General features: G+C 47.0%; 2 protein-coding genes across 2 annotated transcripts; one reads left to right on the top strand and one right to left on the bottom strand.

The window, feature by feature from the left end:
• Positions 1–561: 561 nt before the first annotated feature.
• On the top strand, positions 562–5,870 carry CDKN3 (cyclin dependent kinase inhibitor 3). Its single transcript, XM_066552462.1, has 7 exons — positions 562–731; positions 1,409–1,464; positions 2,093–2,137; positions 2,929–3,151; positions 4,220–4,251; positions 4,780–4,883; positions 5,575–5,870. The coding sequence occupies exons 1-7, from the start codon at positions 562–564 to the stop codon at positions 5,659–5,661; spliced, it is 717 nt and encodes a 238-aa protein (XP_066408559.1). The 3' UTR covers positions 5,662–5,870.
• Positions 5,871–8,637: 2,767 nt separating this feature from the next.
• Positions 8,638–15,833, bottom strand: CNIH1 (cornichon family member 1). The gene is made up of 5 exons (XM_066552480.1): positions 15,702–15,833; positions 14,458–14,526; positions 10,911–11,023; positions 10,342–10,485; positions 8,638–9,549 (listed from the first exon to the last, which is right to left on the bottom strand). Exons 1-5 carry the CDS (start codon positions 15,780–15,782, stop codon positions 9,522–9,524), a joined length of 435 nt encoding a protein of 144 aa, XP_066408577.1. The 5' UTR covers positions 15,783–15,833; the 3' UTR covers positions 8,638–9,521.
• Positions 15,834–16,462: the final 629 nt, after the last annotated feature.

The raw sequence follows: 16,462 nt of genomic DNA, 5'->3' as shown, positions 1-16,462 counted from the left end.
GCGGGGGATCCGCCCACGCCCCTCACGGAGCCCTCACGGAGCCCTCACGGAGCCCTCACGGAGCCCTCACGGAGCCCTCACGGAGCCCTCACGGAGCCCTCACGGAGCCCTCACGGAGCCCTCACGGAGCCCTCACGGAGCCCTCACGGAGCCCTCACGGAGCCCTCACGGAGCCCTCACGGAGCCCTCACGGAGCCCTCACGGAGCCCTCACGGAGCCCTCACGGAGCCCTCACGGAGCCCTCACGGAGCCCTCACGGAGCCCTCACGGAGCCCTCACGGAGCCCTCACGGAGCCCTCACGGAGCCCTCACGGAGCCCTCACGGAGCCTAGCGCTCGAGACCATCCCTTCCCGCCTCGCCCAATCAGCGCGGGGATCATCGCTTATATTTGCATATTGAACCCCGCCCTCCTCGCCGATCACCAATCAGAGCGCTCCTTTCATGAAGTCGGGGGGAAGGTCTGCTCGGCTTTCCACGCACACGCTGAGCCGCAGCTTCCCATTGGGCAATGGGCCGGTGGGCGGGGCCAACTTGAACGGGCGGCGGCGGGGAGCGGCGCCATGGTGAAACCGCTGAGGGATCAGGATCGGGATCCCGGTGCCGCCGAGGGTCCCGGCCCCACGATGAGCCCCCCGCTCTCCCCGCAGCCCGCTGCGGCGCCAGCCGACGGCTTCGTCTCCTCAGACGATGAGTCCGCCGATGAGGACCCAAGCCCGCTCCACATCTCCTGGTAAGGCGGCACCCGCGGGGTCCTTTCTCTGAGGAAATTGTATTAAATCGCTATCCTGAGAAACAAGAGGGTGTTCCCTTCACAAGGAAAACCCGAGCCGGGCTCTGGTGACCTTCCGGGCTGGGGGTGGTGCTGGGGAAGTGTCGGAGGATGTGGTTGGGGTTGGAAGGGGCCTCTGGGGCTGGTCCAACCGCCCTGCCCAAGGGCTCACCCACAGCAGGAGCCAAGGATCGCATCCAGGTGGGTTTAAAATGTTTCCATTTAAAACTTCATAACTTCTCTGGCAGCCCGTTCCAGGCCTCTGTTTTTACAGGGTGAGGAGCTCCTGGCACAGAGAAGCTGTGGCTGCCCCATCCCTGGAAGTGTTCCAGGCCAGCTTGGACAGGGCTTGGAGCAACCTGGGATCGTGGAAATTGTCCCTGCCCGTGGCAGGGGATTGGAACAAGATGATCTTTAAGGTCCCCTCCAACCCAAAGCTTTTGTCACCCTCAAAGTAACATTTTTCCTCATATTCACTTCCCGTGTTTCATTTTGTTCCTGTCGGTCCTCATCGTCCCACCAGACACTGGTGAAAAAGTCCCACCCTCTTGACACCCCCTCTAAAGACATTTATACATTTGAAAAATTGAAATCTTCCCTTCTGATTTTTATTTATTTTACTTTTTATTTTCCAATAGGTTGTCTTTGTCTCCTCTCTACTCTTCAGAGTTCCTGGGATTATGTTCCCTTCCAGGTAAGAAGCATTCACTGAAATTTGCAGGCATATTTGAGAGCTGAAGAGGGGTAATACCTTGTACCCCAAATTTCTGTGTTGTGGGTGACTTCTTTTGTAATCTACGCCTGGAATAAGTGTTTTGGAAACACCGAAGCTCATCTAGAGAATATCTTAATGCAAGATTGTGGTTTTTAAGTCAAAAAAGTAAATATATAAACTTTGTCTGCATTTTTAATTACCAGAACTGCTGCCATGGTGAATCTCCATTCAACTCTTAAGTGATCTTTATTCAGCCCTTTTATTTGTTGGATGATTTTTTTTGTGTTTGGTGGGGGGATTTTATGCTGTACCCTGATTTAAAATATCCAAAACTTTTTATCTGGAAAACATAAAGCACCTTAAAACCTTGGGCAGATTTCTTTCATTAATCCTATTGCATTACAGTATTAAGCAGATAATGGTGTTTAAACTGTCTTCTGCACCAGGGATCTACTTGCAAAAACAAGAACTATGTTTTATTCAGGGTGTGGCTTTGTTCCTTGCTTTGATTTTGGGGGGAGGCTGCCTGTGCTCTGTTCTGCTGCAGCAGCCATCCCATAAATATCACTTACCTGCAGTGGTAATTATTGTTCATAACTTGTTTCAGGTTGCAGGTTTAAGGATATCAGAAGAAATCTTCAGAAAGATATAGGTGAGTGTTCTTTATGCCAAGGGCAATTCCATGAATATTCCATGACTATGGAATAAATAGTCAGGATATTTCCAGGCAGGGGCTGCACAGTACCCCTGAGGCATCTTCAGAGCAGCTGGGATCAAGATGAATTACAAACTTGTAGTCTTCCTTTTTCCCAGAGAAAAGGTGAAATTGGGATAGAAGAGATGGAATCATGTAAAGATTTCTGCTGAGTATTCAGCTGTAAGCACTAAAGAGCAGAGACCAACAGCAAATCCCCTCAGTGTCTGGGCAAGTCAAGCTTAGGAAGGAACTCCTGGCTGTGAGGCTGGGGAGGCCCTGGCACAGAGAAGCTGTGGCTGCCCCTGGATCCCTGGAAGTGTCCAAGGCCAGGCTGGACAGGGCTTGGAGCAGCCTGGGACAGTGGAAGGTGTTCCTGCCATGGCAGGGGTGGAATGAGATGGGCTTTGAGGTCCTTTCCAACCCAAACCATCCTGGGATTCTGTGATTTTAACTGGAGAGGGGACAGAAACATCCTAAGTGGATAACAGGCTGTCCTGAGTGCTGCTGTGTTCTCCAGTGAGATTCTCTCAGGATTCCCTCTGAACTGAGAAAATTCCTCTCCTGGATTAGCTGAAGGGAAATGTGGGGGAGGCTCAGTGGAAGAAAGAGTGCTCAAACCAAAATTGCTCACTCCTACTGCCTTAGCCCCAAAGATTAAACAAGAGATCAGGACCAAGGTCCTTATCTGCTTATCCTTAAGCTTGATTGGCTTTTGTTTATCTGCAAGTGTCTTAATCCATTGGCAGGAGAACTAAAGAGCTGTGGGATCCAGGATGTTTTTGTGCTTTGTACCAGAGGAGAGCTCTCAAAATACCGAGTGCCAAACCTGATTGACACCTACCAACAGCACGGGATGTGTGTGCACCACCACCCCATTCCTGATGGGAATGCTCCTGACATTGCCACCTGCTGCAAGATCCTGGAAGAGCTCAGAACCTGCCTGGAAAATAAGCAGAAAACAATGATACAGTAGGTTCTGCCTCCCCATCACCCCACCTTCCTGTAAAGGATGCCAGCTTCTCTCCAGGTGTATGAGCAGGGGAAATAGGATGGTGTGAAAAGGCAGTTGCAATCTTTAGGGTTAGATCATGCTGTGAAGTCTGCTTGTTCCTCCTCTCTCCTGTTTGGAGGGAATTCTTCCTTTCAGAAGATCAGAATGTCCTGTTTCAAGATTAGAATGTCCCATTTCCCCTTGCTCTGTCCAGCAAGAGTTTTAAAGTGTGTTTTGAGTGGCAGCACAGGGCTCCTTGCTCCCAGCCTACCTGGATATCAGGTGTACAGAATGAGTTGGGAGCTAAAACATTCTTTTGTCAGAGGCTGTGACTGCCCCATCCCTGGAAGTGTTCCAGGCCAGGGATGGGGCTTGGAACAACCTGATCCAGTGGAGGGTGTCCCTGCCCATGGCAGGGGGTGGAATGAAGTGACTCTAAGGTCCCTTCTAACCCAAACCACTCTATAATTCTATAACATTTCTCTGGACTATTTATCAGGGACTCAGTGGGTTCCAGCAGTGCAAAATTCACTCCTGATTTCCATGAATGAGTTTAAAGGAATTTATTTAGCTGAGCTCAGAAGAGAAGGGAAGAGCTTTCCAAATTCCATGTTCCCTGAATGATCCCACTGACACCTTCCTGTACAGAAATCCACCGAGTCCTTGGTCTTCCTGCTGTTCTCACATCTGTCCTCAAACCCTTAATCTGGAGTAGGATTTAAAGAAATTTGAAATTGTCCATCTTCCTACTGTTTCCTGTCCTCCTGTGCCTTTGAGACTATTAGCAGGAATGAAGGGGAACTTTAAATAGGAAGTTTCCATGGAAAGATACAGAAGGTCTGGAGAATAAATAGGCTATATCCCTGTAGGTATAGAAATAGAATATAGAAAATACGTTGAAATTCTTGTTCTGACTTCTTTTGTACCACTGCTCCTCTTGATTGTATTAAGGCAAGAACTGTGTCTATCTCTTTATGTGTTGGGGGGTCCCTGGGTGCTGCAGTTTGCTACAGCTTGTTCCAACCAGATGTTTTCTTTTCTTCCAGCTGTTATGGTGGCCTTGGACGCTCATGTCTTGGTAAGCATTTGTCTCCATCCCACAAACCCACAGAGCCAAATTCTGCTGGAAGCTTCTCTGTGGATGCAATCCAAACTGCCACTACCAGGAGCAGCCTAGTTAATAGAAAGGACATGAACCAATTCCTCTGCATCTGATTCACCCCAGTGTTGCCCCTTAAAGCTTTCAGGAGTGTTAGTTACTGTGTGTTCCCAGAAGGAAAGGGTGGGAATATGGCCAGAAGACACAAAGGGGAATTTACTGGGTGTACTGGCACTCATTCCTGAAAAGCCTAGGAATTGTATCCCAGATGCTGCTGGGAAGGCAGGGGGGACATAGTGGGAGGGTTTTCACCTATTTCTAAAGCCCATAGGCTTAGGCAGGAGCAGCAGGGAGATGGGCCAGTACCCAGAGATACAATTCTGCAAGAGATCCAAGAGCTCAGGGGCCTGGATAGGTTTGCCAGGATGGTTTTCATGGGACAAATCAGTGGCTGTGTGCAGTCAGAGGTGCTCAGCAGCACTCAGGTGTAAACACTTTCCCTTGCAGTGGCTGCCTGTCTCCTGCTCCAGCTTTCAGACACCCTGGCACCTCAGCAGGTGATAGAGAGCCTCAGGAACCTGAGAGGATCAGGGGCCATACAGACCATCAAGGTAATGGGGCTGCAGCAGGTAATACACAGGTCCAAACACCAGTGAGAGCTCAGGCAGTCCCCTCCTTCACTTCCCAGAGATACCTTTGCCTTTCCAACAGCTGCTCTCTGGGGTTTGAGCTGTTTCCTGCTTTCAAGAAACAGCTTCTCCCAAGAGGAAAAGGCCTCAAGTTGTGCCAGAAAAGGTTTGAGTTGGATAATAGAGGAAATTTCTTCACTGAAAGGGTTGTCCAGCCCTGGCACAGCTGCCCATGGCAGGGGTGGAGTCCCCATCCCTGGAGGGATTAAAAAGCCATGTGAATGCACTTAGGGATGTGGGGTAGTGGTGGCCTTAGAGTGCTGCGGGAATGGTTGCACTCAAAGTCCTTAGAGAGATTTTCCAACCTAAATGAGTCCACGATTCCAAATAAAGCAGCTTTGAATTCTGACAACTCCCACCTCTGAGGACCACATTTTGCATTACCTTGGGGTAATGCATCACCTGTGGCCATTATGGGGAACTACAGGATCCAGGTCAACATCCATGGAATCTGACAGTGAAAAATCCCAGAGGATGTGGAGTAAGCACACAAAGAACAAATGGACCAGAGGGTGCAGTTTTCATCCAGGGCTATCAAACAGCTTTTTAACACAGGTGGTGCCTCTTGCTAAAGCACAGAGCACTCACTGCAGGCCTGGTTGTGTATTTCCAGCAGTACAATTTCCTCCATGACTTCCGGGAGAACCTGGCTGCTCACCTGGCCACAAAGGACCCGGTGCTGAGATCGGCGTCGCGGTAGCTGATCCTGCCATGGGGTCTGTGCCTGTGTGGAAAACTCCTGGACAAGACACTTCTCTGCTGACCTTTCCTCAGTGCTACTGCCTGTGTGACACAGCTGCTGCCTTCCAAATCCGTGTGTAAAGTACTGGGATGGGGAAGGAAATCCTAGAGAACATGTGGCATCTTCCCCTCTTTGGTGATTTTAATACTCACTGCCTGAAAAATACATGTACAAGTGTGTTTGTGTCCATTGCTGTTCTGCTGGGAGAATGAAGCTGGATAGAAATTCCATCTCTGGAGCTGTTTAAAACAGCCTCACACCATCAGCTCTGCTGTAAAGCAAAGTCAAGGCAAGCTGGAGCTCTCACCCCTTCTGAGCTTTTAACAACTCGTTCTAAAATGTCACAGGCTCTGCTCCATGTGTTGAGGGCTATTTGGGAAGGAGTCTCCTCATTCCAAGAGCAGGAGGTGTTGTACCACAAATCTGTGACACACCCAGCAGGGGGGCTGTAGGTGACTGTGGCAGGAAGACACTGCTGCAGCTGCGTGGGTGAGCTGGCACAGCCCTTCTGCCTGCTGCCACCACTGAGAGTAAACAAACAATCAGCTGTGGGCTGGGAGAGGAGCTCAGAACAGTCCTCTAACAGGCCCCAACCCTCCTGTTTCACTATATCCATTCATAAAAGCATGATGAAACAGCTCCTGGCTTTTGCTCAAGTTCAGGATTTTGCTAAAGTTCAGGACCATCTCAAGTCAGAAGTTGGGATGAGACTCCACACAACAGCAGGGGGCTGGAGTTGAACACGTCCCTGCTTTGTGAACTTCAGAATTTATCTTTGAACTTTGAGCAGAAAGGTGATTTCTGCAGATTAATTAGTGTTTACTGCGATTCCCTTCCCCACTCTTATGGCAAACAGGAACTTTTCCCGTTTCCACAGCATAGAATAATTTACAGCAAATACCCTGCCCCAAATGTGCTTCAGTACTTAATCCTTGCAGCTAATGGTTTTCAGATATTAAATATTTATCACATGAGTCAGCAGGAAGCTTGCTGAGGGCGAGAGAAATGTTCTTTATCTTCTCCATAATCTTTTGCCTCCTAGAACTCCAAAACCAATGATGAGGTCCACGTTTTGAATGCCAAAGGCCTGGTACTCCAGCAAGGCATCACACAAGGGCTACTCCAACACTCCTGGGACAGGAGGCTGATGTTGCTGGACAGGGCTGGTGTTATCCACACCCCTGGGCAGCTGGGAATATTCATCTGCACCCCACACATCCAGTTAAAGCTGCTCAGCAGCAGGACGGTGCAAACACTTGGGTAAATATTGCTGGGCCCTTGCAGCTGGAGGGGCTGCAGAAGCAGCTGGCAGTTGGGCTCAGTCAGGCCTGCATTGTTTATTCCAGTGTGGAATTTGGCCAAGGGAACAAGAGATTTGTTTAGAAGGTTGAGGAGAGCCAGGGGCTACAAACAGCCAGTCTTGTTTCCATAATGGATTTATAAATATACAAACATAAGAAAGTTTTAATGAGCTTTGCTTCCATAGGCTGAAGTCATCTCTTACATCTTCGGAAGAGTCAAGCAGCAGAAAAATAAAAATGATCCAATAGGAACAATATTCATGAGTTTCCAAAAAAGCCTTTCAAAAATTCTTCCACAAAAAGCTAAAAATTATGGTTGCACAAGGAAAAAAACAATCATGGAATGCTGAAGGCTTGAGCAGTAGGGGCATGGGAAATGCTCAATCAATGGAAGGAAATGTGAGAAAAACAATTTTATGTACAAAGCAATAAACTGTCAGGACTATTATTACTTAGGAAAGAGAAATTGAAGTTATCCCAGCCTGAATTCTCTTATACCCCATATATTTATAAAAACTAGAAACTACCACTCTCCATGCCCTGGGAACCCAAACTTTGTGTGATAAGAGCCTAGAAAAGGGGAAGGCTGTGGAGGAAAAAGGGCAGTCCCAAAGCTGTGGAGGGACTTCCAACCAGAGAACAAAGAGACTCAGCCCCTGTGACAGGTGACATGAGTAAAGTCTGTTCACTCACACCCAGCACAAATAAGGTGCAAAGGGGGACATTTTCAGCACATCCTGAAAGATGAGAGTGTAGGTCACTAAGTGGAGTCTGGCAGAACCTGTTAAATGCCTGGGTTTTACACACAGCAATTCCACTGCCAGGATTGCCCAGAGCAGCTGTGGCTGCTCCATCCCTGGAGTGTCCAAGGCCAGGCTGGACAGGGCTTGGAGCAGCCTGGGATACAGGAAGGTGTCCCTGCCATGGCAGGGGCTGGAATGGGATGGGATTGAATTTAATGTCCCTTCCAACACAAACTGCTCTGGGATTCTGTGATCTTCCAGACCAGGCTACAAAAGTGCTCTAAAAGCAGCTGAACTCATGGCACAAAAGCCATTCAGAGCTTTTTAAAATGCCAAAGCCCACTCAGGACATCTGCTACACAGAAATTTCCAAATTTCTCACCCTTCAAGCAGATACTCAATACCTGCCCTGTTTCATATTCCTTTCCTCAGCCATTGCCACTGCCCAACACAGCAGTGTTGGAGTATCTGGATTTCTGGTGGAACCCAGTGCAGCCATTCATACAATTTTTACTGCCCCTAATACCCAAGAGACCCAAAGTGAACAAATACACAGTTTATGCAAAAAAAAATTTTACTAGAATGGGGAAACTCTGCATTGTTCTCCAGCACAGATAAATGAAAAAGATCCCTAATTAATACTTGTAAATTAAGCAGCTGTTCACAGTCACAATTTACAATGCAATATTTATCTGAAACATCTGCCCCTGCCTCATCTGCTATTTAACTTCAGGAAAAAAAGCAGGAACACAGAGCTTCTTTTTTCCAGAGGTAATTCAATTCTGTGATCTATTTTTAAAGGGAATGCAATAATCCACTGTAAAACAACTGATGAACACAGTGAGGATCTGTTGAATTTATAAACAAAACAAAAGGCACCACATTAAAAATGTTGCTGAATTTGAGATTTGTTTTTTATTATCATTTATTGCACTAAGGAACAGCGGGGCAGTTTCACAATCTCACCTTCTGCTTTGAAAAAGTCTGTAGTATTTACTATTCCTAAACCCAAGAGTGTTTTCATCATTGGACTTGATAAACTTTGGAGGTTTGTCCACTTATTAATCAGCACAGACATTAAAAAAAACACATTTAAATTCATTCCTTCATGGACAATTCAGCTTCTCCTACCACAATGGCACAGGCTCGAGATTAAAGCAGGGTTAATGTTTAGAGAAGACACAGAAGGCTGTGGACCTATGGATGCACATACAGGGGAAGATTAACCAGATAATAAAAAACAAAAAAATAAACCAAAATAGAACTATTTTTGCTTTTGTGTCCATGAATGAATATCCTAAGACCAACATCACCTATGGGCAAAACTTAGAGCATTCCAGTTGTTCCCAAGCCCTTGGAGCTAGAGCTGGTTTAGAGTCAGGAGTGGGATACACAAGTCCAAGTGAGCCACTACAAAGCCCATCCTACAGCAAATCCCTAGAGTACTAAGGCTAGTAGTAACCAACACCTACTTGAAGGTTATGGCTGTTCCTTATGGAGTGCAAAGTCAAAACTTTTCAAACCCCAGTCATCTTTATATTAATTTACACATAATTCATTAATTTCAGCGTCCCAGTAAAATATAAGAAAACAGTCTTTCCACAAGTATAAAATGTGGAAATATTTTAAAAATAGGGGAGTCATTGTTTTCTAACTCAATTGTGAACATCAGGTTCCGGATTTAATCTTGGTCAGAGGTTCTTGTTGTAAAGAATCCATGTTTTTTGTGGCTTTTGCATGCACTTAACTGGAACAAAGCTTGCTGAATGTCTTCTTAAGAGCTCACCAGAACATAAATCATGCTGCAGAAGAAAAAAAAATATTAAGATGCATCATTTTGATTAGTGTTACACATTTAATTCTAACAGGGTCTATTATAAGGAACAAGTCCATGTGAGATACATGGATTGTGACTGAAGATCTGACAAAATGACTCTTCTACTTTTGACTTCAACAAAACCACATTTACATCACACACTTTCCTCTGAAAACGATGTTTCAGCTTTTTAATTAAAATACCCTGGGATTTATTGTATTATGCTTAACAGAAGAAAAGTTTGGAGCTTTTTAGTCTACAGTTATGGAACAGAGATTCAAAATAGTCATTCTGACCAAATTAGGATTTGTGTTTTAAAGCAGAATCAGGGGTGAATGTGGATTCTTTTGCAGGAAAGCTGGCACTGTAGATGACCATACAGATTCCCAGCATGTTTTGAGTTGGAAGGACTTTCTAGATCATCTCACTCCAACCCCTGCAATGGGCTGGGAGACCTTTGGCTAGGCCAGGGTGCTCCAAGTCCCCTCCAACCTGGCCTGGAACACTTCCAGTGATCCAGGGGTACCCCCAGCTTCTCTGGGCAACCAGTGCCAAGGCCTCCCCACCCTCCCAGGGAACAATTCCTTCCCAATATCCCATGCATCCCTGCCCTCAGGCATTGGGAAGCCATTCCCACGTGTCCTATCACTACACACCCTGGTGCCAAGTCCCTGTCCAGCTCTCACAGGCTCCCTTCCAGCACGAGAAGGATCATATTCCTATGGACAGTATTTCTCTCTGCCCTGAGCCAAAGCTTCAGCTGAAGAGGAAAACTTACCCATATAGGTAGTAAAAAAAAGATAGAAGGTAGAATGCTAATTTGCACCATCCTTCTTTCTGGCAATAGGCTAAAATATCTGCATTCATGATGGTCGTGGGATCGTAGAGCCCCGGGCCGCTCATCACGGGTCTGCTCATGTACCTGGAACGAGGCACAGGCAGGTGTGGGGTGACAGCCACAGGAAACCTGAGTCCTGCCCCCACCCACCAGGGAATGCCACAGCTGAGACACCAGTAACACCCTGTACACAGAAGCAATTCAATACCCATGTCTTAAGGAATGGCAGAGGAAATTGGAATTGCTATTCAACTGGCATTCCACACTGGGAATTGTCTCCGTGCACCTCTGGCACGTCATTGACTTGAACACACACAACTCAATTCTCACACAGCACAAGAGAATAAAAATCACCCACAAAAGCCAGGTGATGGCTCTTATTGTACAGCCATGACCTGAACTTTCCCAGAAAGCGTCTGGGTTTTCCCAAGACACAGAACACTGGACAGAAGACAGCAACAGGAGAATGAGTAACAATTCACTGAGCATAACAGACTTGCCAAAATTACCTCCAAATATGATAAGCCAACAAGGGCATATTGAGACCCAGTGTGAGCCACTCTGCTGCACAGAGAAACATGACACAGAAGAATGCATGGATGAGGTACTCTGGAAGTACAAGCTGGAAAAGAAAAAGGTGAGTTAGAAGTTTCGATTGCACAGAGCAAAACGTGGCATTTCAGCTACTTTGGAGGCACAAAATTGCTTAAAAGTATTATTTAAAACCAACACTAACAAGAACAAGGCTGTGGAACGTGAAAGCAGCAGCCAGCACTATGTGCCTTGCTGTTTTCACATGCTACTCATGAACCAAGGAGAAAAATTTATTTATAAGATTTAATGGTCAGATCAATATTTTTTTATTGCTTCTATCAAATTAACAGATTCCACGCTTTATGCGTGACACTTAGAAGAGGTCACTGAGATATTTCTGCTCATGCAACAGAGAAATATCAGTAGAAAACATGCTCTGCAGAATGGTTCATAGGCAAAAAGATGTTTGTGTTTTCCTGTTTTACAGATCCAGAACTTTCCAAAGTTGAATTATTCCCAAAATGTAACACCCCAGGCAGAGCTTTACCCAACCAAACCAGCAGTGACGTGGTGGCACACACAGGTCTGCACAGAGGAGCTGCTCTGCACAGGCACTTCTCCCTCACAGCTTCCCACTGTGCATGCTTTACAGCATCATGCTTCCAGCAGAAGCCCACAGAGCTCAGTACCAGGTACCATGGAGTCACAGGAAGCATGGAATGCTGCAGAGATTAGTGTTGTTAATAGGAACAACATGGAGAGGTACAGAGAGTAAACGCATGCAAAGAGCTGCGGAATCTCACACCCAACACAGCAGTTAAATTTTATACAAGTCACCCCAAGGTGTTGCTATTTACTGCTTTATTACTGGCTTCAGAAGGAATCATACAAATCAAACTGGTTTGGGCTGGGAGGGACCTGAAAGCCCATCCAGTTCCACACCTTGCACTATTCCAGGCTGCTCCAAGCCCTGTCCAGCCTGGCCTTGGACACCTCCAGGGATCCAGGGGCAGCCACAGCTGCTCTGGGCACCCTGTGCCAGGGCCTCAGCACTCTCATTATGAAGAATTCCTTCCCAATCTCCCATCCATCCCTGCCCTCTGGCACTGGGAGCCACCCCCTGGCTCCTGTCCCTCCATCCCTTGTCCCCAGTCCCTCTCCAGCTCTCCTGGAGCCCCTTCAGGCCCTGCCAGGGGCTCTGAGCTCTCCCTGGAGCCTTCTCCTCTCCAGGTGAGCACCCCCAGCTCTCCCAGCCTGGCTCCAAGCAGAAGCAGAAGATCTGTAAAGCTTTTGCCTTCTCTGCTCAGCCCTGTAAAACTCCTCATGGAAAACACCCCATTTTTACCCAAAGGTTTAAACTGTCAATGTGTGTGTGCATGTACACACACAACACACTCTGCCCTCTTTTTGTGCAGTATCATTAACATTGCACGGGATGATAACATCAAAGTTTCAGTGGTTTCCAATTTTTTTTCTTCTTTTAAAACCCCAGAATATCTTCCTAGAAACCTAAAAGCTACCAACAAACACACTCACCACCTACTTTGCTGACATTCTAGTTCTCTAAATGAAGAATATCATAGAAAGCACACTTGCATCAACACCACCAAAATTCAGCTGTTGTACACAAAATGTTTCAAGTAAATATTTTCATCCAGATCCTTCTTTGCATACTTACCATTTACACATGGAATTATTTATAGCAGAACCATCACCCTGTCCAACACACGATGCATTTGGCAGTCTGCTCAGACAGATTCACCAGGCCTGAAAAATCTGTATTTATTTACCTACATATCTCAATATATGTTTTTCTTTTCTCTTGTTTATTATACCCTACTCCTACACCAGGATCTCTGCCTCTTTCTAATCTCCCCCATTTGATCCTCCCTGCCTGTCCTAAAGAAAAATGAATTACATCAGATCCTACCATATTTATCACAGAAGTGAGGGAGGATGGATCTGGTTGCTGAGAAAAGACACGACTATAACAGGAGCAGGGAAGAGAAGGAATCAGCAGTGTACTCAGGAGTTACTATTTTAGGCTAATCTTTCCACTGAGGTGCCTCAATTCCTACCAAGATCTTTGGTTCTTTGTACAGGAAAACAACACAGCCATGTGTTTGTCCAGCATCATGTACCCCTCAAGAGCCTGACCTTCACTTTTGGGGACTAGCCTGCTTCCACAGGAACAGCAAATATGAGATTATTTCAGACTTTCAGTAGCAAAGCTGCCATGTAAAGGACACTCCATGCACAGGGGGCAGCAGAAGGTTAATATTCAGTTAAACATGCACATTTTTACACTACAAAGGTTGCAGTAAGGTCATAATGCATCGATGTAATGAGAGTTGGCCTCTCCCACACTGCAGCAGAGATGACTGGAACAGACCAAGCAAGGGAAACTGTTAGATGCACAGCTCTCCTAGCAGCAAACCTCCTCTCCTCCTCCCCTCCTCACACTGAAATAATCACTTTAATTCGTGTGCTGTACATATAACACACTCTCTGCCCCCTCCTCCACCCCCAATTACAGCAAATTTATTTTTTCTGGTGTATTTTACTTAAAACACACTAAAGCTACAGGTCAGGCCACACTGCTGTGCTGCCCCTGCATCCTCCCTCAGCCTGGGCACACACAAAGGAAAAGCCATAAAATGCTGCAGGATCAAGCTCTGTGTTCTTTAACAAGCCTCCCTGATGCTGCTGGCCTGTCAGAGATGCAGGCAAACAGTTTGCCTCAAATTCTTTTCCTAAGCCAAGGAGTGTCTGAGTTGAATCCCAGAGAGGACACTGGGACACACCCCTGATCCTGGAACACAGAGAAGTGAGGATAGCACCTATCACCTTCCACTCACCCAAATCCTCAAAAAAAGATCAGAACTGACTTGGTCAATGCTTTAAAAAACCCGCAAGTATTCTCCTCTAATCTGAATTCAGTAAATCTGACTTGAAAAAACACAATTTAGTTCTGCCTGAAGTTATTTTCTGACACCTAACAGGCATGTAACAGTTTTCCCCAAGTTGCTGGGTAAGCAAGCAGAATTGGTTTGGCACAAAATATGGAAATCCATGAGGTTGTTATAAACCCCAACGAACAAATAACGAGCAGATGAACAGGCAGACTAAACAAAACAGCTAAATAGTATTACAGATGTTCCTAACAAAATGAAAGGGAAGTTCAAAAACATGAAACTGAAAAGCAGTACACACCTTTAATGCAATTTTGACTCTTTTAATCTTTTTGACCTTTTCAACTGTCTTTGTGCCGAAAATGTGGAAAGCAGATTGAAAGAATGTTAGTATGACAGCTGACAAGATCACCATCAGATTAATAACAGTCAGAATATTCAACTTGAAACTAAAGAATCAAAGAATTTCCCTACAACTTCTACCGACAGCGAGGGCTTCTCAACCCAGATGCAATTCTATTGCCCAGGCTGATTGCATCAAGATAACACCAAAAATAAGCATTTTACATGTATTTATTCAGCAAAACAAAATGTTTGGTGTGCTACTTACAGGATTGAGTGTATTACACTGGTCTATGGGGTTCTTGTAATCAGTCTTCAGTTCATCAAATGCTATAATCTAGAGGGAAAAAAAATGAAACAGTTTTGATTCCCCAGGAGCAATTTTGTGTTTTATCCATTAAAAGTAGCATTTTGGCACAGAGCTGCTACCTTTGTTCTCAGTAACATTTCACCTAAGTTCTGCCAACAACTCACAGGTAAGACAGATGTGGAACAGGTTTTACAAATACAAAAGCAGTAGTTTCATCAGATATTCAAAAGCCTTTGACTACTCCCCAACTTTTTATCTTCCCATCTGCAATGAATTTCCTACATCCCCTTCATCAGTTTTCAGCCCCACTCACTGTGCAGACCCCAACCTCACCCAGGACTCTCTTGGTGGCCAGCAGGAATCTGGCATGGGGGACCTTAATCCAGAAAAAGCAAGAGCATGTTTAAAAGCCAACAGATATTTTTCCTCATTGTCAAAGTAAATGCTGAGCCCACATACATCCCAGAATCACAGAACTCTTAGGACTGGAAGGGACCTCTGGAGACCATCCAGTCCAACTTTCCTGCCAAAGCAGGATCACATAGAGCAGGTTATACCTCCTAAAGGTGTATCCATTAAAAAAAAAAAAAAAAAAGTACACCGGTATTTTTCTTGACATAAAAATAAAGACAAAGATGCAGCATGAAGTACAAAAGGCAGTTTTACACCATAAATATCCTGCTAAGCATCACATCCTCCCTCAACCAGCTCATCTCAGGCAGGGTCCTGTTGGCTGCTCTCCCAGTGCCAGCCTCGAGGAGCAAATCACAGAATCATGGAATGGTTTCGGCTGGAAAGGACCTGAAAGATCCAATTCCAAACCCTGCCAAGGCCGGGGACACCTTCCACTATCCCAGGCTGCTCCCAGCCCCATCCAGCCTGGCCTTGGGCACTTCCAGGGATCCAGGAGCAGCCACAGCTTCTGTGGGCACCCTGTGCCAGGGCTTCACCACCCTCACAGAGAATTCCTTCCCAATCTCCCATCTGTTCCTGCCTTCTGTCAGAGGGAAGCCACTGCCCCTTCTCCTGCCACTCATGCCCGTTCAAAAAAACCATTTTATCCGCAGAGAGGCCGATTCCCGCTCCTAGGGCGGTTCCGGATGCGGTTTCCCCGCTCCCTCGGCGGCTGTCCGGGGACGCCCTGGGGGCTCTCCGGGGCCCTTCCCCGGGCGGTCCCCCCCCTCCACGGTGCCCGTACTCACATGCCAGATGGCGAAGAAGATGAGGGCGGCCGTGAGCAGCAGCGCCAACATATAGCAGAAGGCGGCGAACGTGAAGGCCATGGCGGCGGGGCCGCGCGGGGGCTGCCGGGCGCCTCAGCAGCCGCCGCGCAGCCGCCATGGCCGCGCCCGCAGCGCCCCCTGCCGGCCCCGCCCGCAGCCGCCATTTCGTGAGGGGGGGGTGTGAGGGGATGGAACAAAAACCGAGTTTTTCACCTTAAAGTGTGGGAGGAGGGAGTGCGATCGCGCTTTGCGGAGCGCGGTGTGAGAGAGGGTTGGCGTAGAATCATGGAATCATAGAATCTAGTTTAGAAAAACCTACAAGATCTTTGACTTCAATGACTCCTGTGACTGTCAACACACTAGAGCACCGAGTGTCATTTCCAGTCATTCCTTGAACACCTCAAGGGATGGGGACTCCAGACCTCCTTGGGCAGCCTTTTCCCAATGACTGACCACGTTTCCATGGACAATTTTATCATAATATCCAATCCAAACCTCCCCTGAGGTTTTCTGAGGCCATTTCCCCTTGTCCTGTCCCTGGGAGCAGAGCCTGACCCCCTGGCTGTCCCCTCCTGTCAGGAGTTGTGCAGAGCCACAGGGTCCCCCCGAGCCTCCTCTTCTCCAGGCTGAGCCCCTGCCCAGCTCCCTCAGCCTCTCCTGGTGCTCCAGACCCTTCCCCACCTCCATTCCCTTCTCTGGACACGCTCCAGCCCCTCAATGTCCATCCTGAATTGAGGAGC

The sequence above is a fragment of the Molothrus aeneus genome, chromosome 6, assembly GCF_037042795.1.
Source record: "Molothrus aeneus isolate 106 chromosome 6, BPBGC_Maene_1.0, whole genome shotgun sequence".
NCBI classification, from domain to species: domain Eukaryota; kingdom Metazoa; phylum Chordata; class Aves; order Passeriformes; family Icteridae; genus Molothrus; species Molothrus aeneus.
This window is presented reverse-complemented; position numbering and strand designations above follow the sequence as displayed.